The 18,335-nt window shown below is 51.9% G+C and overlaps 3 protein-coding genes across 3 annotated transcripts; 1 reads left to right on the top strand and 2 right to left on the bottom strand.

Moving 5' to 3' along the window:
- Positions 1-543: 543 nt before the first annotated feature.
- On the bottom strand, positions 544-3,826 carry KRP23_1723 (Imidazole glycerol phosphate synthase hisHF, chloroplastic; the record flags this gene model as incomplete). Its single annotated transcript, XM_067886381.1, has 4 exons — positions 544-1,480; positions 1,553-2,239; positions 2,545-3,662; positions 3,737-3,826. 4 exons carry the CDS (start codon positions 3,824-3,826, stop codon positions 544-546), a joined length of 2,832 nt encoding a protein of 943 aa, XP_067749056.1.
- A 185-nt stretch (positions 3,827-4,011) lies between these two features.
- On the bottom strand, positions 4,012-5,217 carry KRP23_1722 (ABC transporter G family member 24; the record flags this gene model as incomplete). The annotated part of the gene is made up of 1 exon (XM_067886380.1): positions 4,012-5,217. The coding sequence occupies one exon, from the start codon at positions 5,215-5,217 to the stop codon at positions 4,012-4,014; it is 1,206 nt and encodes a 401-aa protein (XP_067749055.1).
- A 2,584-nt stretch (positions 5,218-7,801) lies between these two features.
- KRP23_1721 (Neutral ceramidase B) lies at positions 7,802-9,814 on the top strand (the record flags this gene model as incomplete). The annotated part of the gene is made up of 1 exon (XM_067886379.1): positions 7,802-9,814. The coding sequence occupies one exon, from the start codon at positions 7,802-7,804 to the stop codon at positions 9,812-9,814; it is 2,013 nt and encodes a 670-aa protein (XP_067749054.1).
- Positions 9,815-18,335: the final 8,521 nt, after the last annotated feature.

Here is an 18,335-nt window from a genome sequence, read left to right as displayed (position 1 = left end):
CTCGTCATATATTCCAGTATTTGAACGGGTGTGAAGGACGCAGGGTACATGTATCGATACATCGAAGCCAGGCAATGCATTCGCGCAGGCATGTTCTGCGACGAGCTCTTTGTTTGCTAATAAACCAACAATTGCTACTTGGCAATGCGTGAACTTGCTGGCTGTGCCCCTGAATAATCCTTATTCCAGTCTCCATAAGAACACAATGTACATCATAGCTTTGCTAAAATCTTGGCTGTATGTGCGTCGCATTCGCTTACTCCGGGTTTAAGAGGCTATACTGACACTTGCTTTTTGATCAGTGTTGGACAAGTCGTGACAGGAATCGTACCAGCGCAAATGAGTCGCCGAAGTGTTGCTCTATATGTTTTGTGAGTTTGAACGTGCACGATAGAGGGACGGAGCTGCAACCGCAGAGCGAGACGGGGGATGCGAAGTGCCCAATCTTGTGCAAAGCAGGTCCGTATCAAGTGTCTTTTAGGCCACTGGAGGTTCTTGGTGCTTTTGTCTGCGTTTCTGCTGAGTTGATGCATCAAGCAGAACTTAGAGGCGCACACTGATCTTGTCGGTTTGCAGTTGCGCCTTGACGTCTTGAATCGCCACCTCCTTACGGTGGAAGATACCAGCTGCGAGCGCAGCGTCGCAGTTTGTCTTCTCAAACACCTCCGTAAAGTGTTCAGGCTTACCAGCGCCGCTGGAGGCAATAACGGGAATGCGCACCGACTTCTTCACAAGCGAGATCAAGTCCAGGTCGTATCCGGCCTTCTGGCCATCCATGTCTACACAGTTCAGCAGTAGCTCACCGGCGCCAAGAGCCTCAACAGCCTGCGCCAGCTGCACCACATCGATGTCGCGCGTCTCGCGCCCTCCACGCACAGTCATCTGGTACCAGCAGTACTCCTCGCCATTGGGCCCGGGCTGGGACAGCTTGACGACGTTGTGCCCCTTGGCGTTCTCATCGTAGAACGACGCCACATACACCCGCTTGGGGTCCATGGACACGACAACGGCCTGGTTGCCGTACACAGCAGAGATCGTTTCGATAGAGCTGGTACCATCACCCTTGCCCCCGTTGGCGTAGTACTTCTCAGTCGTGTACACAGCATCGCTTCCAATAGAGACCTTGTCGGCACCTGAGCGGAAGTACATCGCAGCCACGTCCAGAGCCGAGTGGGTCTTCTGCTGGTCGTCCACGTACTCGCGAATCCCCCCTCCAATCGTCAGTGGTACGAAAACGCACTCAGAGCTGGCTTCAAGCACTTGAACCATCGGCATGTCTCCCATCGGCTGTTCACGAAAGCTCGTGATATTGAGGAACGCCACCTCATCCGCGCCCTCCTCAAAGTAGCGCTTGCACAGGTCCACAGGTTTGCCCATATTGCGCACGTTGCCCTCGCCGTCCGCGCTCTCCCGCACATCGTACTGGTCTCCCTTGGTCACTACCAGATCTCCCTGGTCGTTCGCACGCACATCCAGACACCTGCCTCAACCACCAAAAATCCATAAACATCCTAAAACATCCCAAAACATCCTTCAAAAATCATCAACGTACGCAATGATCCGCTTCGACAGCGTCGTCCTGGGGGCCGTAGCAGCCTCCACAATAGCCTCATCCTGATCGGCCAGACTCTTCTCCAAGAACCCCTTCAAAATGGCAATTCCCACCGCTCCACTCTTTTCAGGGTGGAATTGGGTCGCCATAACATTGCCCTTCTGCACGGCACTGACAAACTCGAGGTCTCCGTAGTTGGTCGTGAGCACCCAGTCCGCGTTCTTGTCCGTCTTGACGGCTCGGAACGAGTGCACAAAATACAATTTTGCCTCCTCCGTAGTGACCGGAAGAGACGCAAAAAGCGCCGACTTTTTCCAGGGAGTGATGCCGTTCCAGCCGATGTGGGGCACCACTACGTCCTCTGACGGGAAGCGCGTCACGTGGCCCTTGATCACGCCCAGGCCCTTGAGCTCCGGGCACTCATCGCTACCCTCGAACAGCGTCTGCATGCCCAGGCAGATGCCTAGGAAGCGCCGGTCCGCCGCGATGTAGGCCTTGAGCGCGGCCACGTAGCCACTGGCCGTGAGGAATTCCATGGCGGCGCGGAAGTTGCCCACGCCCGGGAAGATGAGCACCTCGGCGGCAAGAATGTCCTCGGCGCTGGTGACATCCTTGACCGAGTGGCCCGCCGCGCGATGGCGTTCTTGAGGCTGCGCACATTGCCGGCGCCGTAGTCCAGAACCGTCACTTCCACCATGTTAAAAAGGGTTTTGGAGACTGTGAGTGGACGGAGCCAGTGGAGTGTACCCATGTGATGACGCATGGAAAAATCTCGTGGGTTTGCGCAACGGTACAATCTAGTGTGGTGCACGTATGAATGTGGTGTGGCGCACGTACAGAGCGACGTCACCACTTGAGGCTGACTCAGACGGAACAGAGTGATGGTCAGCTGCAACGTTGGCCTGTATTTGGTGGCTATCGAGTTTATAGCAGCAGGAATTACGAGGTGAAGCTACTGTTGAGTGCTGCGACCAGAACGGCACGGTTCGTACCCTTCTTCCTTGCGCTTCGGGGCGTCTTTGGCGTAGTCGGCCATCCCCTGGTGCGACGGGACTTGAAACGATAAGAAGAGGAAGGCGAGAAGATGCAGCACAATAGCGATCAGAGCGAGCGCTGCCACGTCGTAGTAGCGCTTGGTGTAGTCCATGCCCAGCGTCTTCAAGTACACTTCACCGTAAACGGGGATAGCGGGGTACCCGGGGGCGTCGAACGACAGGACGATGCCCTTGAGCTCGTTCACCATGAGGATCTCGAACGCGTAGCCGAAAATGGAGAGGTACTTGAGCCAGCCCACGGATCCTGGCATGGTCTCGGTGTTGAGCAAGAAGCCGCCGAAGAGAAGCATGACCAAGAGCACCACGGTGGCTCCAAGGTTCGCCGCACCCACACGTCTTGCCAGCACTCCGACTAGTAGGCAAATGGAGCCCGCCGCCACGTTAAACAGCACCAGCGTGAGCCAGAACAGCAGGAAGTGCTCCACTGAGGACTGCAGCCCCATAAACCAGTAGAAGATGCTTGCAAAGAGGGAGGCTGGAAGCACTCGAAGCAGCAACATGTCCAGCGTAGCCTTGGCAAGGAAGTAGCTGAACGCGCCGTAGTACATGGCGCCGGTCTCACGAAGGAAAATTTGGCGTTCGGCGATGAACAGGTCCATGGAGCTCATGCTGGCGAAGCCGAAGAACGTCAAGATGAAGTAAAACGCGCCCATGCGGTTCTGGAACCCAGCGAGGTCGTTGGTGACGCCGTTGAAAATCAGTCCGCCAAATAGACCCAGAGCCAAGCTCAGCACGACGTGCAGTACCAACAACGACTGGTGACGGAAGATGTTCTGAGCTGTGCGAGCGAAGAGGACGCGGATTTCAATGATGAGCGATTGGATTGAAGCCAGGTTGCTCCTCGATCGCGGTGCATTCTCCATGACGACCGGAAACGGTTCTGCCTCATACGCAGGGCTGCCAGAAATGCGCGGGAAATTGTTAAGCTGAGGGGTGTTTTCCACTGCGTTCGAGGCTGCAGGTGGAATGGCTGCACCTCCTTCGTGAGATTGAATGGTCGGGATATTGCTCGTGTCACTCGCAATGTCGAGAATGAAGTCGGCAATGTTTTCGTTCTGTGATGCAAAACACAAAACACGAGGTGAGCAACAGTAAAAGCAGAGAGCGTTGCATCAGATATTGCACATACCTCTGGGCACTTGAAGCCAAGACCGTGGAAGTATCCCTTGGAGTCCGCCGGCGCTCCACTGTAAAGCAGGTTTCCCTTACCGAGCAGCATGATCTTGTCCAGAAGCAGGAAAGAGCGAGCACTGGGTTGGTGAACGCTAAACACCACGATGCGCCCATGACTCGCCAGCTCTTTCAGAAGCTGCACAACTGAGTGAGCGGATGAGCTGTCTAGTCCGGACGTGGGCTCGTCTAAAATGAGGATCTGCGGCGACGTCACCAGTTCCATACCAATGCTTACACGACGTCTCTCACCGCCAGATACACCGCGCTCTGAGCTGCTTCCACCACCGATCCAATTCGAGAGTTCGCGACGTGGCCAAGGTTGAGCTCTGCAATAACACGATCCACCATGGCGTTCTTGACACTGCCAGACATCGCAACGGGAAGACGGAGCTGTGCCGAGTACGCAATGCACTCGCGTACAGTGAGCGTCGAATACAGAGTGTCATCCTGTTGCACGTAGGCAGCAACTCGACGGTAGCCCTTCGTCACCTTTTGGCCGTCGAGCAGAAGCTCCCCAGAGAAGTTGGCATTGCCATTCTTCACTGCTGCGAGCGCGTTGAGCAGGGTCGTCTTGCCGGAGCCACTGGGCCCCAACAAACCAAGAACCTGACCACGCGACACAGTTCCCGAAATCTTGTCCAGAATGCACTTTGGCTCCATGGAAGACTTGTTGTCGCCATTCGCGTGACAACTGACATTCCGGAACTCGAGCGTCGTGGCCGAGCGAGAGATAACCTTTAGTAGTTCGGTCTCCAGCTCCTCCTTGTTGCCGCGCCGAATGCCCACCAGACAGCAGCAGCTGACACAGCCACCAAGGAGCAACAACACAAGCAGGACTCCACAGGCGACAACTGCAAGCCACACACCGTCTGTGTCGTCAGCGTCATCTCCAGTGCTAGCACTGATCAAAGTACTGCTGCCGCTGCTTGCAGTGCTTCCAGAGCTGCCAGTGCGCGCGCACCCAGACGCCTTGCACGTAGCAGAGAGCGGGAGAGGTGAGCCTTCGATCACAATGGAGAGCTCCGTGGAATCGGTCACTTGGATCTTGGCAGGTTTCCCGCTCATCATGCCTTCAACGAGAGCCTTGGTCGTGGCCGTGCACCCCGAGCCGCACTTGCAGTCAATGTTGGCGCAGTCTCCGTTAGCTTCGCCAGTAGGGAACGAACACTGAGTCATGTTGCAGTCAATAAAGTGGGCGCCGTTCACCGTGTCCTTCGTCTTGTACGCTGCGGCGGTGCAGGTCGCGTCACCCTGGTCGTCGCGATCACAGCTCACATCCACCGCACCACCCGGGAAAAGCGCTTGCAGACTGCTGGAAAACGTGCAAGTGTACGACTTAGCCGAGGCCCCGGAGCCGTAGTTGAGTCCCGTGACGCACGAGTAGTCCGAGCCGAGCGTAGAGCTGCACACGTCCGCGTCTATTGCGTCGTCGCACATGCGGCAGCCCAAACCGCTAAAGCCATCGCGGCATTCGCATTCACCCTTGGATTCATTGAGTAGCTCATAGTCTGGGTCACAATCTTCATCAGTGACAAGTGAAGAGGAGGTGGAACTCGAAGCAAGTTGCTGCAGTAGCGCCACCGCCAGCAACAATGACTGGACATGCGACGTCCGCATGAATACGCCTTGACTTGTCACGGAGGTGGATCAATTCAGAAATGGAGTGGGCGTTCGCTTTCAGGACGAATGATAATTAAAATGATCATCAGAGAGAGAGAGAGTAGGGCGAAGGAGTGGGGGAATGGCTGGGAGATTGGAAGCTACCGAACAGAGTACGGCGTACTCTGTACGTCTGTCTGGACAACTTAAAAACACTTGCGAGGATTACTGTCCTTAGAGTAACCCTGAGCAAACGTAAACATCAGCACACTGCGCAGTTTATGTTGGTCCGTCGCCAAAGTAAATCCACGCGGGGCGAGGCAGCATGCGGTGAGGCCCCAGCGCCGAGTTAACCACCTAGACGCACTCTCCTCTAAGAAGTCAACTTTTCGCCCTCGCAAAACTTTAGACCGTAGGTACCGTACAAAATGTACGGTATAACATTTCTATCATAGGATGGTGTGAACCCTGCACGCGATCGCTATTCGAGTGCCTCAAGAAGTGTCTCTGCCCCAAACCGGTCTGCGACCGTTCTGGTGTGTACTAGTATTTGTTTTGTGAGCAACGTCAGAGCGCGCGAACGTATGGGCGGCTCAGTTTCAACTTTACGTACATTAGCTAACGTCAACAGAAGCACTTCAGTTTGTAATCCGGGCTGCGCTCGCTGCAACCTGTACATGTACCATATCTCTGCGGCGCAAAGGGCGATGCAGCCCAGATCAGTTTGTTACGTTTTTATCAGTTGCTGTATTTTCCAAACAGGCGATTTCTAACCATTACATGTAGGAAATTACATCCAGTTAGCATGGTCAACGATTTATGACGAGTTTACGTTTTTACTTTTGGACAGTAATCTGTGAACGCAACGAACAAGCAGTACATGTAGTCTGGCCAGGAATGCACTTACAGTTCTGTCTAAAAAACAATAGCATAGTGATGCATCACTCGCGAACCGGTTACCAGTACGCGGCACTGAATAGAGGCCACTGCATGAGCCAAGCCGTTTACGTCCCTTGTCCGAGCTCAGACTAGCTTCCAATAATACAGTAGTGAGAATTCTCGATGCGAACACGATCACAGCCTCTTTAGCCGTGTGGTCTGGCACACAACGTTCGATAGTACCGCGCTGGTGAAATATTCCTTCTCCCGAACTGAGAGACTCCATACAGTGCAGGATCGCATAAAGTGCTGGGACCACCTGTAGTGCTCTTGAATGGATCACAAAGAGAGGAGTACTCCTCCGAGTACTGATGCAGATCAGCATCACGCAAGGGACTTGGCTGCATTGCAACTTGCAAGTAAGCGTCAAACTGAGCAAGTGTTTTGCTCGATTTTTTGAGACGGATCTCATGAAAATTCAACATTCAGCCCTTCGCGATTTACAGATGTCGGTGATCCGATTCTGCGTTAACGTTATCTCTGACCCAGGTGCGGCGGCAACCAGCGGACCAGAAATGATAAGCCATGCACAGTGGACAACTGCACAACGGCTACGTGAGCTGTAAAGCATGCCATGGCATGCGCATGTACAGTGCGTTTATTTGCTGTTCTGGCTACGTAAAAGGCGACTGGCCGAGAGCAGACACCTTCCCGCCAGTATTGAGTACTTCTACAAAGCATCATGCCATCGTTGAAAACGCCTGTCAGGGAATGCATCAAAGTGATGGTGTGCTCGCCATACTGTACATGGAGCGGAGCGCCGACGTACAGATCTGTCGAACGCCGCGTGCACGTCGCCCTCCCCACCAAGGTCGTGTACTTCTAGACATCTATCACGTTGTCTAAGGCAATACCCGTAGTGAGCTCCTGTCTGCAACTCTGCGCGAGCATATCGCGGTAGTTTGACGAGAGGTTTTCATTGAGAGCTGCGCCGCTGAGCAACTAGAAAACGTTCGCGAAGGGAAGCTACTCGGTCGCCACGTCGCGAATTAAAATGGGAAAGTGATTTTAATCACGCTGACAGAGGCGAGAAGAGTGCACGTAGCATTCGTTGTTGTGACTCGACCATTGTTTCGAAGAGTGTCAAGAACTCTAACATTCCTCAGAGTTGACCCGTTCGCTATTTTAGCATGTTGTAGGTAGCTTTCTAACGTGCCTTGCACAGGATAGTTCCCCCATCGCAGAAATCTTGATCCGAATACTACTGACACCAACGAAAGTACCACACATGCTCACGTTTCGTGCCGTCACTACCTGTAGTCCTAACAACTCTGCACATGTTTATCATCACTATCCAACCCCGCGTAATGCGTGATCGAAAGGATCAGAACCAGTTCCTTCGTTCTGGATCTTCACTGCGCAGTGCATAAGTTGCCTCAATGCTGTCAAGCCGAGGTCGTACGCATAGCCGACTTCAAACTGCCATTTCCAAACTTCTCTTCTCGTGCTCAGCACGTTTCGTCGTTGACGCCAATCGAGCGAAATGAAGTCCAGTTGGATCTTCACTCTTTGCGTTTTCACATGCTTCCTGGGGCCGCTTGCCGCGGCATACAACATCGGGATCGGCAAGAGCGACATCACGGGCCCCGCCGCTAAAGTCGTCATGATGGGCTTTGCTGACTCGAGCGAGACCTCTGCTGGGATTTTAAATCGCCAGTACGCTCGCGCCTTTTTGATCGAAGACCCCGACAGCGACAGCAGAGTTATGTTCGTTCACTGCGATCTCATGTCTGTCATGCAACTAGTTCACCAAGAAGTTCTCGCCGAGGTCGCCAAGAAGTATGACGGGGTGTACACCGAGCAAAATGTCATCCTCCATGCATCGCATACACACGCTGGGCCCGGAGGCACCGCTGGGTATTTCCTCTACGACGTCTCCATCATGGGCTTTATCAGCGATAACTTCGACAAGATCGTCAGCGGCATCATGGAGGCAATTGATGCAGCGCACAACTCCGTGGAGAGCGGTACCATCGGCTGGAACAAGGGTGAAGTCGTCAAGGGGGGCAACAACCGCTCACCAAAAGCGTATCTCGCCAACCCTGAGGCCGAACGAGCACTTTACGACGGCAACATCGACACGACAATGCGTGCTCTACACTTTTTCAACAGTGACGGCAAACTCCGCGGAGTGCTCGCCTTCTACCCTGTTCACCCCACGAGTTTGACCGGGGGAAACCACCTTGTCAGCGGAGACAACAAGGGGTACGCTGAGTTTCTACTGGAAGACGAGCTGGACAATGTGACCGTGGGGATCGGTATTGCGAATGCCGGTGACGTTAGCCCAAACCGAATTGACAACGGCGACGGAACGTTCAGAGGCGAGGGAAACACCACTATCGAATCTGCTGAGATCATGGGCAAGCGGCAGTACGACACGCTCTCGGCGTTGATCAAGGGAGACTCCGAGCTCATCGAAGGATCTGTCAAGGCCAATCTCTCGTACGTTGATTTTTCTAACGTCACGCTGGTCGATGCCAATGTTACTATCGACAACCCGTACGCTGATAGAACGTGTCCTGCTGTGGTGGGACAGAACTTTGGCGCTGGCACGGAGGACGGCCGAGGGTACAGCATGTTTACGGAGGGTAACCTCAAAACCAACAAGTTCTTCAAGGCAGTGGGCTCTATGATCAAAAAGACGCCGCAGTGGGTCCAGGACTGCCAGGACGCCAACAAGGTTGCCCTGTTGGCCGTTGGCCTCATGGAGCCTAAGCCCTGGGTGCCAAACATTCTGCCCGTACAGATCGTCAAGATTGGCCAGTTCGGCATCGCTGTGACTAACTTCGAAACCACGACCATGGCCGGACGACGGATTCGAGACACCGTCAAGGAAGCGCTGGTCGGTGCCGGTGTCACGGAGGTTGAGTTGGCTTCTGTCAGTAATGGCTATGCGGGGTACATGACCACTAAGGAGGAGTACCTCACGCAGCACTACGAAGGCGCATCGACACTCTTTGGCCCCAATCAGTTGGCCGCAGTGCAGCAGGAGCTATCTCGAGTTGCGGCTTCAGTTGTGGATGCAACTATACCGCTCGAAGTGGGTCCTCAGCCCCTACAGATCGACCGTGACTCTCTCATGACACTCAACTCTGGTGTCGTCGTGGACTCGGCACCTCTGCTACACAACTTCACCTACGTGCGTACACAGCCTTCCAGTTCCTACTCGATTGGAGGTGTGGCGTCCGCAGTGTTTGCCGGGGCACACCCGAGGAATTCAGTGGCTCTAGTATCGTCATTCTGTGACGTCGAGAAACTTGGATCAAACGGGACGTACACCATTGTCATGACCGACGCTCACTGGGACTTGCGCTACCTCTGGAAACGCTACCTCGTCGCTCAAAGTAAGAACACGTGCGAGTGGAACATTCGCTCTGGTGGTCGCACGAGCGTGCCAGGCACATACCGCTTTGTTCACCGCGGTAACTCGAAAAACGTGCTGGGCAAACTTAAAGCGTACGAAAGTACATCTAACGCGTTCACCGTGACGGCGTAGGGGCAAACAACAGTATAGATTGGCAGTAGTATTGTGAACGCTTCAATATATTTTCCCGCTATAAAATCTCAACCCCCTGGTACCGACTAAACCAATAAGCCTCCAGCAGCTCGTAGAATTGATTTCCCTGGATGAAGCATTGTGAAGTATGATGGAGAATTTGCGCCATAATTCGACTTCTGGAGAAGCGCGGGTCCAGTGCGTTGGCAAATAATACCTAACGTGATGGGTTAATATCTTTAGAAGAGCGTCCATATCATCTTTCCTCAAAGTACCCCGACACCAATTGACAATCAGTCCGAGATTTATACGTAGTCGACGCACACATTTTGAGAGTGCGCGCTGTGGGGCGTTCGAGAGCCCCAATAGCATCTTTTCCAATCAAATTGAATGACCAGACGTTTCTCATGGTTAGACTGGAACTCCCTGAAGTTGAGTCGGGCTTAGAGGAGAGCAAACTTCCAACTTGAAGCTCAACGTAATCTAGCGCCTAAAAGGTCAACATTGGTCCAACTGTTGTTATCAATTGCGATAGGCCGGTGTAGTCTCTGGGCTAAACTTCAACTTGAGCGATGTCAAACCTGAAGACGTGGTCACTTTTGCACTCTTCTGAAACACAAGTGACTCGCGGGAACTTGACATTCGACCCAACCCGGGAATCATAACTACTCACTTTCTCCGAAAGCGCGAACAAAAGGCATAGATGTCTCAATCACCAACTGCCTTGAATTTGTGATTGGCTCAGCATGCTCGTTAACCCCTCTTCACCGCAAGTAATACAACTCGAAATTCGCGTCAATGCCTTTTTGTACTCGTCGCTTTGTGCGTCATGCTCGTAAAATCGGCAGAACTGGACGACATCCGACTTAAACTCTCCGCCTTCTTCACGTTTCCTCCATCCGATTATCAACTCAAAGTAGCCGGAATATCTGCTTCAAAGGTCTCTTCTCCTGGCCTACCCAACTCCATTAAACAAATCAAAGATAGGAGGAATCTCCACACATTTTTGTCCGCTTTTGCCACTGCTGACAAGAGTAAAAGTGCCTCTCGAACTGTGAAAATTCTATTGAAACTTGTGAGCTGGAATTCGTTGTATTCCTCTTCGGCGACGCTGTCGAAGCACCCTGGATTGTACACGTGAATGTATTCGCCACGGTACGCGACTCGGTCCTTCAACGCAGTGCACCACGGAGACAGGAACACCAACCACGGATTTGTAAATAAAGTATCCATTTGCATAATATTTTAAAAATCGGGGGAGGGGGGTTGAAGACTTGAAGAATAATCCTGAAGTTAAAGAGGCTCTTCAATCTGATTGGAAAGCCAATCGTACAGAGCAGCTTTGCGGAAGTACACTTTCCGAATCACTGGTGGAGCTGCAAAGGAAAAGACCAATGACAGCACTTGCTCGTCGAGCTGAGGGAGAAATCGCAGAGGCTGTGCTTTTTTACACTCCCTCCTTTTTGTCGATTCCGTCGATGATACCATGGGTGCCATCACGCTCAGGAACGCACTTTTCTTTTCCACAGAGAGTGGTTGCAGGGTTCTGTGGATTGGCTGGAGATGGTAGCGCTTGAATTTACCCAAATCATCGTGAAACTCGGGCGGCGCGATGACATCAAGATATTCAATGGTTTGATTCGCCTCCAGCATTTGTAGCAGTGTCTTTACTGTATCTTGGACCGCACTTTTGCCAAACCAATTGGACACAGTGTTGAGGCGGACCCGTAGTCTGCTCAAACAATTTGTCAATGAATTTGTTGAATCACACAATCCACTCACAAAGTCAGGAATATTGTCCAACTCGTAATTCAGAACAGGAGGTGGATGACGGGTCTTGTGATAATCTTTGAGATCAAGACGCGATTCCACCCACGGTGAATCGAGAGTCATATCCACCAGATTCGGGCAGTGTTCCCGGAATAAGCTTGTGTCAAGCCCAATTTCGTTAAGTGCCAAATGTTTTAGCTGTCGTCCAACAACTTCCAGCAAACCCGACAGTCCATCCATGAATGGCGCGTTGTCTCTATCAAAATGAAGCTGGAGCGAAGTTAATCCGTAAGAGGAAGTATCAGCTGAACAGGCTCCGATAAAGTTCAAGTCTATACGCTGTACATGGCATCTTCCAAAGCCCGGGACCAGCACATTCACCCATTCACTCTTTCCATCGTCGCTGAATGTACGAACCAAGTGACCATCTAAATCAAAACGTAGGATACGATCAACCGATGCAGAACGGTCGTTTTCTTCCGCACACCAATGAATTGGACAGCCCCTGTTCAACGCTGCCTCCCTCGACTTGACGATCCCACGAGGACAATCAAACAGTTCTTCTTCTGGATATTCAGAAGCAACCACTACTGCAAATGCCTCAATGTCTGCCCTGCTCATACTGCATATTCCGGTAGATGTTAGCGCCAGCGACTCTAACGACGAGTGTTCACGAGCTCGCTTCGAGAAAAATGCATAAGCAGCCATTTCCACGCTTGCTTGCTGTTAGTCCCATTCTCGGGGTCAATGCTCAGCTCCAACGTAAGCCTCCGAGTTGTTTGGTTCACCACTACAGCCGAGCAAAGTGACGCAAACTCGTCGACGCCACCCAACCGAGACAGCACAGTTGCATCACGCTAATCTGGAGCAAACGAGTGGGTGGCTCAAGCTCTGAGCGCATAAGAAGTTCAGGGCTTTGACGAGTTCGGTTAAAGACACCTGCCATGAGATGCCCGAGTGCTCGCAGCCACGATTCCTCGTCAACGACAGTGTCGGGTCCTTGTAAGCGTCTAAAGTCAATCGAGAGAACCACACGTTTTCTCGCACCAATGTACTGATCGTCTTTGCCATTTCTGGGGAAACAGATACGCCGTCCAAATCTGCAACTAGCGGCTTCAATAGATAAAATGGTCGGAGAGATCGACGCACCACGACATTCTTCTGGTTAAATGGCTCCACGACTCTCGTATCTCCTTTTGAGCTACTTGATAGTCCCTCAACAGTGTCAAAGGTCCGGGATCAGACTCAGACTCATGACCGTGCCGATAGTATACGCGAACTGGGACGACCACGTCAATAGCCGATTTACTCGGATCGAGCTTGTTTAGTCTAGCAATTCGTTCCAACGCGGTCTCAAATTCGTCACTTGGATTTTCGTGATGGTACACACCACAAAATTGCACTAGATCGGAGTCGAAAGTATCTTGGTCCGCATCTCTCACCACTTTGTACAAATCAATGACTACAACAAACTTCGCGCTCAGTTCCTGTTCAAATTTCTCTTCGCCTTCGCACCCGAAATGTACCCCCGCGAACTTCGAAAGCAAAAACTTGAACGCATTTTTGTCAAAATGGGCAACAGCTGCCAAAAGTAAAAGCGCCTCCCTAATTTTGTGAAAATGGGCCAAATAGTCCGATTCCAGCGGGTACTGGAGAATGCTGTCCTCCGTGACTTTGTCCAGTCGCCCTGGCACGTAAACTAGGAGCTGCCGCTGCTGGGCGTCCCAAGCCAGGATATCGCAAGCCAGAACTTCGTACACGAGCCGTTCCTTCAACGCAAAGCACCACGGAGCCAAGAACCCCCATCGCTGCTCCATTTTCGTGATTTTGGGTTGTGACAAATTGTTTATCTTGATGTTTGTATGGCCAGTTTTGGCACTCCCAAACTTATCATTAACCGTTTACAGATACAGACAATCCTCTCGGTCGTGATATCCTGAGTAGTGATACCCTCCACGGAGAGATATGGGGAGGGCTCCCGATGACCGTCACCATACAAGCACGAGTCAAATATACCTCTACCCTCTAGTTACTGGTTTGTGATACAAAACACGTCATTATCACTATTCAAAGGTGCTTAACTATTGCTAAGGTCCATTTGGTGCAGGACGTCCGAAGAAGTCGAGCATCGACTTTTGCTGCTTGTGGCCTTGTCTACACGCAAGCTCCTCTCTAAATACTCGCTGCATCGTTCGAAGCCCGATAACGTCCCTTGAACGGACCCCCATCGCACCGGCGGTAACGAAAAGTTGTGCTATCCATTGAAGACGCTCCTTCAGCTCCTCTGTGGACAGGTTTTCGGGCGTTGGATAGGTTGAAGAAGTGCTTTCTTCTTCTTCGTCCTCGATACCGCCATCACCGACATCTTGACCGCACCCATTCTCGCGCTCTGAAGACTCGACCCGGCAGAAATCTTCGTCCGTTGGTTCATCCGCGAGGATGTTCTCGTCCGGTGGGTTCAGCAGCTCTTCAACCGACATCGGATTCGAGGGGTGGAGACGCGTCAGCATCTCTGCCAGCTCGTTCACGATGTCATCCTCCACGCCCGGCTCGGCGTACTCGCACGTGTAGTAGTCAAGCAAGCCAGTCTTCTTCCAGCAGTTACTGAAGACGCTGGGAAGCAGGGCGTTCCAGCTCTCGATGCTCCACAGTACTGCCTGCTGTACGTCGACGCTGTAGAGCTGTTAAGTTCAAATGTACCAATTTTACGGCACATTTCTGCCTTGTAATAACTCCAGCGAGTGATAATGTGGTGGTTCCCGACGCTATCACAAGGAGAGGATTGTCTGTATGGCAAAATTATCACAGTAAAATATTTACTTCATCTTGTGAAGCAAGTAATACCATACGAGAGTCTTCAATTCGAAGCAGAACTCACTGCTGTCTTACAGGGCACTTCATTGCGCTCGTCATTGAAGTCGTCCTCTTCAGCCTTGCGAAAGTAAACTTCTCGAGACACTGGAGATGCAGCAAGCGCGAAAATCCTGCGTATGACATGTTCATCGAGCTCACGAATCCCAGCCCTTCCTTGAGTCCTTTGAATGGTTCGTTTCTGACTTGGTTCCGATACCTCCATTTGAGGGGACAGCAAACTCAGGAAGGCTGCCTTGCTTACAGCCGGCAATAGTTTAGCTGCGTGACGAACTACTTTGTGGTGGTAGACGTCGAAGTTGTCCACGCAGTCGTAGAAGACAGGGTGCGCAACTACGTCAAAATATTCGAGGTACGAGTTCACCTGCAGCATTTTCAGAAGCGCGTTCACGGAGTCGTCAGCAATTTCATCGCCTTGAAATTCAAGTAGCTCTATCGTGAGTTTTCTGGTTGTCTGGTTCAAAGCAATCGCTAAGCATACTGCTGTAAGCTCAGAAACGTCTTGCTAACCATCGTTACAAACATGAAGGGAATTGATTTGATGCCGTACCGATTCTTGACGAGGAATTTTGGGGTCCAAACAGTATCTCGTATTGGCCTTGCCTGGGTCTCTTTGGGAGCTACCAAAAGTACGCCGGAGAAGCTGCCCAAACGCAGTTGTCCACATGCGTTCATCTGTCTGAACGTTCGGGTCCTTACCAATGTTCAGTGCCATACGAGAAAATCGTACATTTTTCCGCACCAGTTTATCCATCGTTTGTGTCATTTCACGCCCAACAGTCAGCGCTTCAAAGTCTGCTATCATCGGCTCCAGTACAAACACCTACATCTCAGCGTCTTTGGCGCAGGATTTTCATTCCCCGGTGTCTGCGTATATCTCTCCCAGTCCTCATCTCAGCTTTCATAATGTCCTCCAAGACCTTCATAGGACTCTTGGTCAATTCTCGGTTCCGAATCAAAAATATACTCGAACCGGAACTTCGATCTCAACTCCCGGCTTGTCGGGCTGCATCTTGGTGTCCATTGCCGCAATTTTCGTCAACGCGTCCAGAAATTATTTACTCGGATGTTCACGTGCATTTACACTGCAAAGTTGCACCAGGTCCGAGTCGAAATGCTCTCCCCTTTCTCTCGCTTCCATGGCCACGAACAGCACAAACCGCGCCTCGTTGTCCTCTTCTGACGTTGCTTCCCCTTCCTCGCCCATTTCCACTTCACAATAATTGCCCAGCAAATATTTCACGGCCCATACGTCCACATGTTGCACAACCGCCAACAATAACAGAGCTGCTCGCGTTTTCAGAAAGTTTGTCTGAAACTTCGCCACTGATGGGAATTGCAGCATGCCAGCGCGCTTTTTCTCATCTGGAATTTTGTCGTCCCGGGATGGTATAGAAACTTGGAGGTGGCGGCGCTGAACGTCCCACGCCACTTCTTCGCACACGAGAACGAGGTCTTTGATGCGTGCACCAAGGCTTCAGGAAGATCCATCGCTTGACCCACAGCTCCGTCACTGTGTTGCTTTTTGCAGCAATGATTTTGTTCACTGTAATTATTGACCAATGACAGATTTGTATGATGATCTTGATTGGCTAATAATATGTATACGTGCCAAAATTTGAAATGATACGAGGAAGCTGACAACAATCAAATGTTAGTCGAATTTGAGCTCTCTTGAACAACTTCGATTGCCACCATCAACTAGTCCAGGCTCAGATGTCAAATTTGTTGATATGGGTTGCAGAGCGTCCAGGGTCAACAGGTCAACTATGATTTGGTCAATGATCTCAGCCGGAATGGGAGTACATTCGGAATTGCAATGCCCTCTCCGAAGTCTGCATGATACTCCACAATATTGTCATTTTCGTCCCGCTGGAGCAAACTTTGGCTGCCTTGCTTTTCTGAATGCTTCATGGAAATACGGGATCTTAATGCTAATCGCGACTTGAACTGTAGGTGCTCCCTGTAAATACCCTGCTTATTCAACAAGTTCCCGGCGGTTTCTGAAAAGGCCACTTCTACAGGTTTTGGGAATGAGTTTCTTGCTGCTGCACGGAGGCTCAGGCATCCATCCGGTTTGAGTATGGTGCTTTCGATAGGAAGGTCGCGATGGTCTTGCTTGCAGTATGTTCGGCCCCCTGGGTCCAAACAAGAGGTCTTAATTCCCTCCAGCCAAAGCCAATTTGATCGGATAATTATCTGATTATTGTTCGCTGCAGCTCCGAGTATAGCCCCTGTGGGCGATGTAGCGTCCCGTGTCTTCGGTCTTGGGTTCGAAGGTCCAACACCTTCAGTTGTTTCTAGCCACGCTTGGAACACCTTTCGCGAGATGCGTTCTCAGACGACCACTAGACTTTGGGTTGCATTCATCTTGGCCTGCTCAAGCTCCAGGAGCCGTGATCAAGCAACGCCTGCAAGTGGGTGTGCCCAGGTTGATGGCGAACTACCGCTTCAAAGTTGTTGGGCGTACCTTATCCGATGTTGAAGTTGCTTGGAATGCGTGCGCTTGATCATCACTCTGGCGTTCACTTTGCGTACCCTAGTCGCCGACTGTTGACGCCCGTCAACTTCAACGTCATGGTTGGTCATGGTTAAGCAGCCCATTGTTCACAAGCAATCCGAGCACTAGGAATGGTGTCCATGGGACTCGACAACGAGCGAGGCTGCCTGCTTTGGCGTCGCATTTGGTTGCATCAGTATGCGGCATAACGTTGTGTCCAAGTTTTTCGTTGGAGCAGTGTCGAAGTCTGCCAAAGTGGATGACTCACATTGGATACCATCATCTGGGTTTGTTTGTGTCTGTGCGTCAACAGTCTCACTGCGACAACTTGATCATTCCCCAACTGCCAATGGCCGTCGGTCATCTGAGTCGCACCAGATAGAGGGTCATAGCTCACTCTTCGTTTTGCATACCAGTGCACACTCCACAAGCAGCGAGCAAGAAGACAGCAACGCCATCATGCCCAGCAGTGTTTCCACGCCCCTCCCCATTGAGTCTGAGCCGTCGCAGCACCACTTCATTCAAGTCGAGACGCCCAAGGTTCCTCCGACACGTGGCAGCCGCAAGTTTCAATCGCACGAAGCCCCCAAATTCACGCTCCAGTGGCGCAACATCAACCTCAAGGCGACCACCACCAACCCTCAGACTAAGAAGCCCGAAGAGAAGGTCATTCTCACTAATGTCAGCGGATCGGCACACCCCGGTGAACTGCTTGTGATCATGGGACCTTCCGGTGCAGGCAAGAGCTCGCTGCTTGACTGCATCTCCGGACGCAACCGAGCTGTCGAGGGAGAGATCGTTCTCAATGGGCAACCGTGGAACGACAGCACAAAACGCCTGGCGTCCTACGTCATGCAGGATGATCTGTTCTACCAGACCATCACGGTGAAAGAACACCTGGTGTTCCAAGCGAAGCTGCGCATGGGTAAAACGTTCACTGAAGAGCAGTGCTTGAAGCGTGTTGACGAGGTCATGGAAGAATTGGGCTTGATGAAGTGCCGAGATACTCTGATTGGAGGCATCTCACTTAGAGGTATCTCTGGCGGTGAGCGCAAACGGTTGTCCTTCGCAACGGAGATCCTTACGAACCCGTCGATCTTGTTCGTGGACGAGCCGACGTCTGGTTGGACAGCTTCATGGCGGAGACGGTGACCTCTCAGCTGCAGCAGATTGCGCGTGATGGTCGCACAGTGATTGCCACTATCCACCAGCCTTCGTCCGAGTTGTTTGCTCTGTTTGATCAGCTGTATCTGCTTTCGGATGGGTCTACAGTTTTACCATGGGAGGGCCTCCGAATCGGTCGACTACTTTGCCTCGCTCGGATATGCCTGTCCTTCGCTGATGAACCCGACTGACTACTTCATGCGGCAACTGGTGGTG

Source organism: Phytophthora ramorum, assembly GCF_020800215.1.
Source record: "Phytophthora ramorum isolate Pr-102 chromosome Unknown Phyram_PR-102_s0002, whole genome shotgun sequence".
In the NCBI taxonomy this organism is placed as follows: domain Eukaryota; phylum Oomycota; class Peronosporomycetes; order Peronosporales; family Peronosporaceae; genus Phytophthora; species Phytophthora ramorum.
Note: the sequence above shows the minus strand (reverse complement) of the source record. Positions and strands in the feature narration are given on the sequence as shown.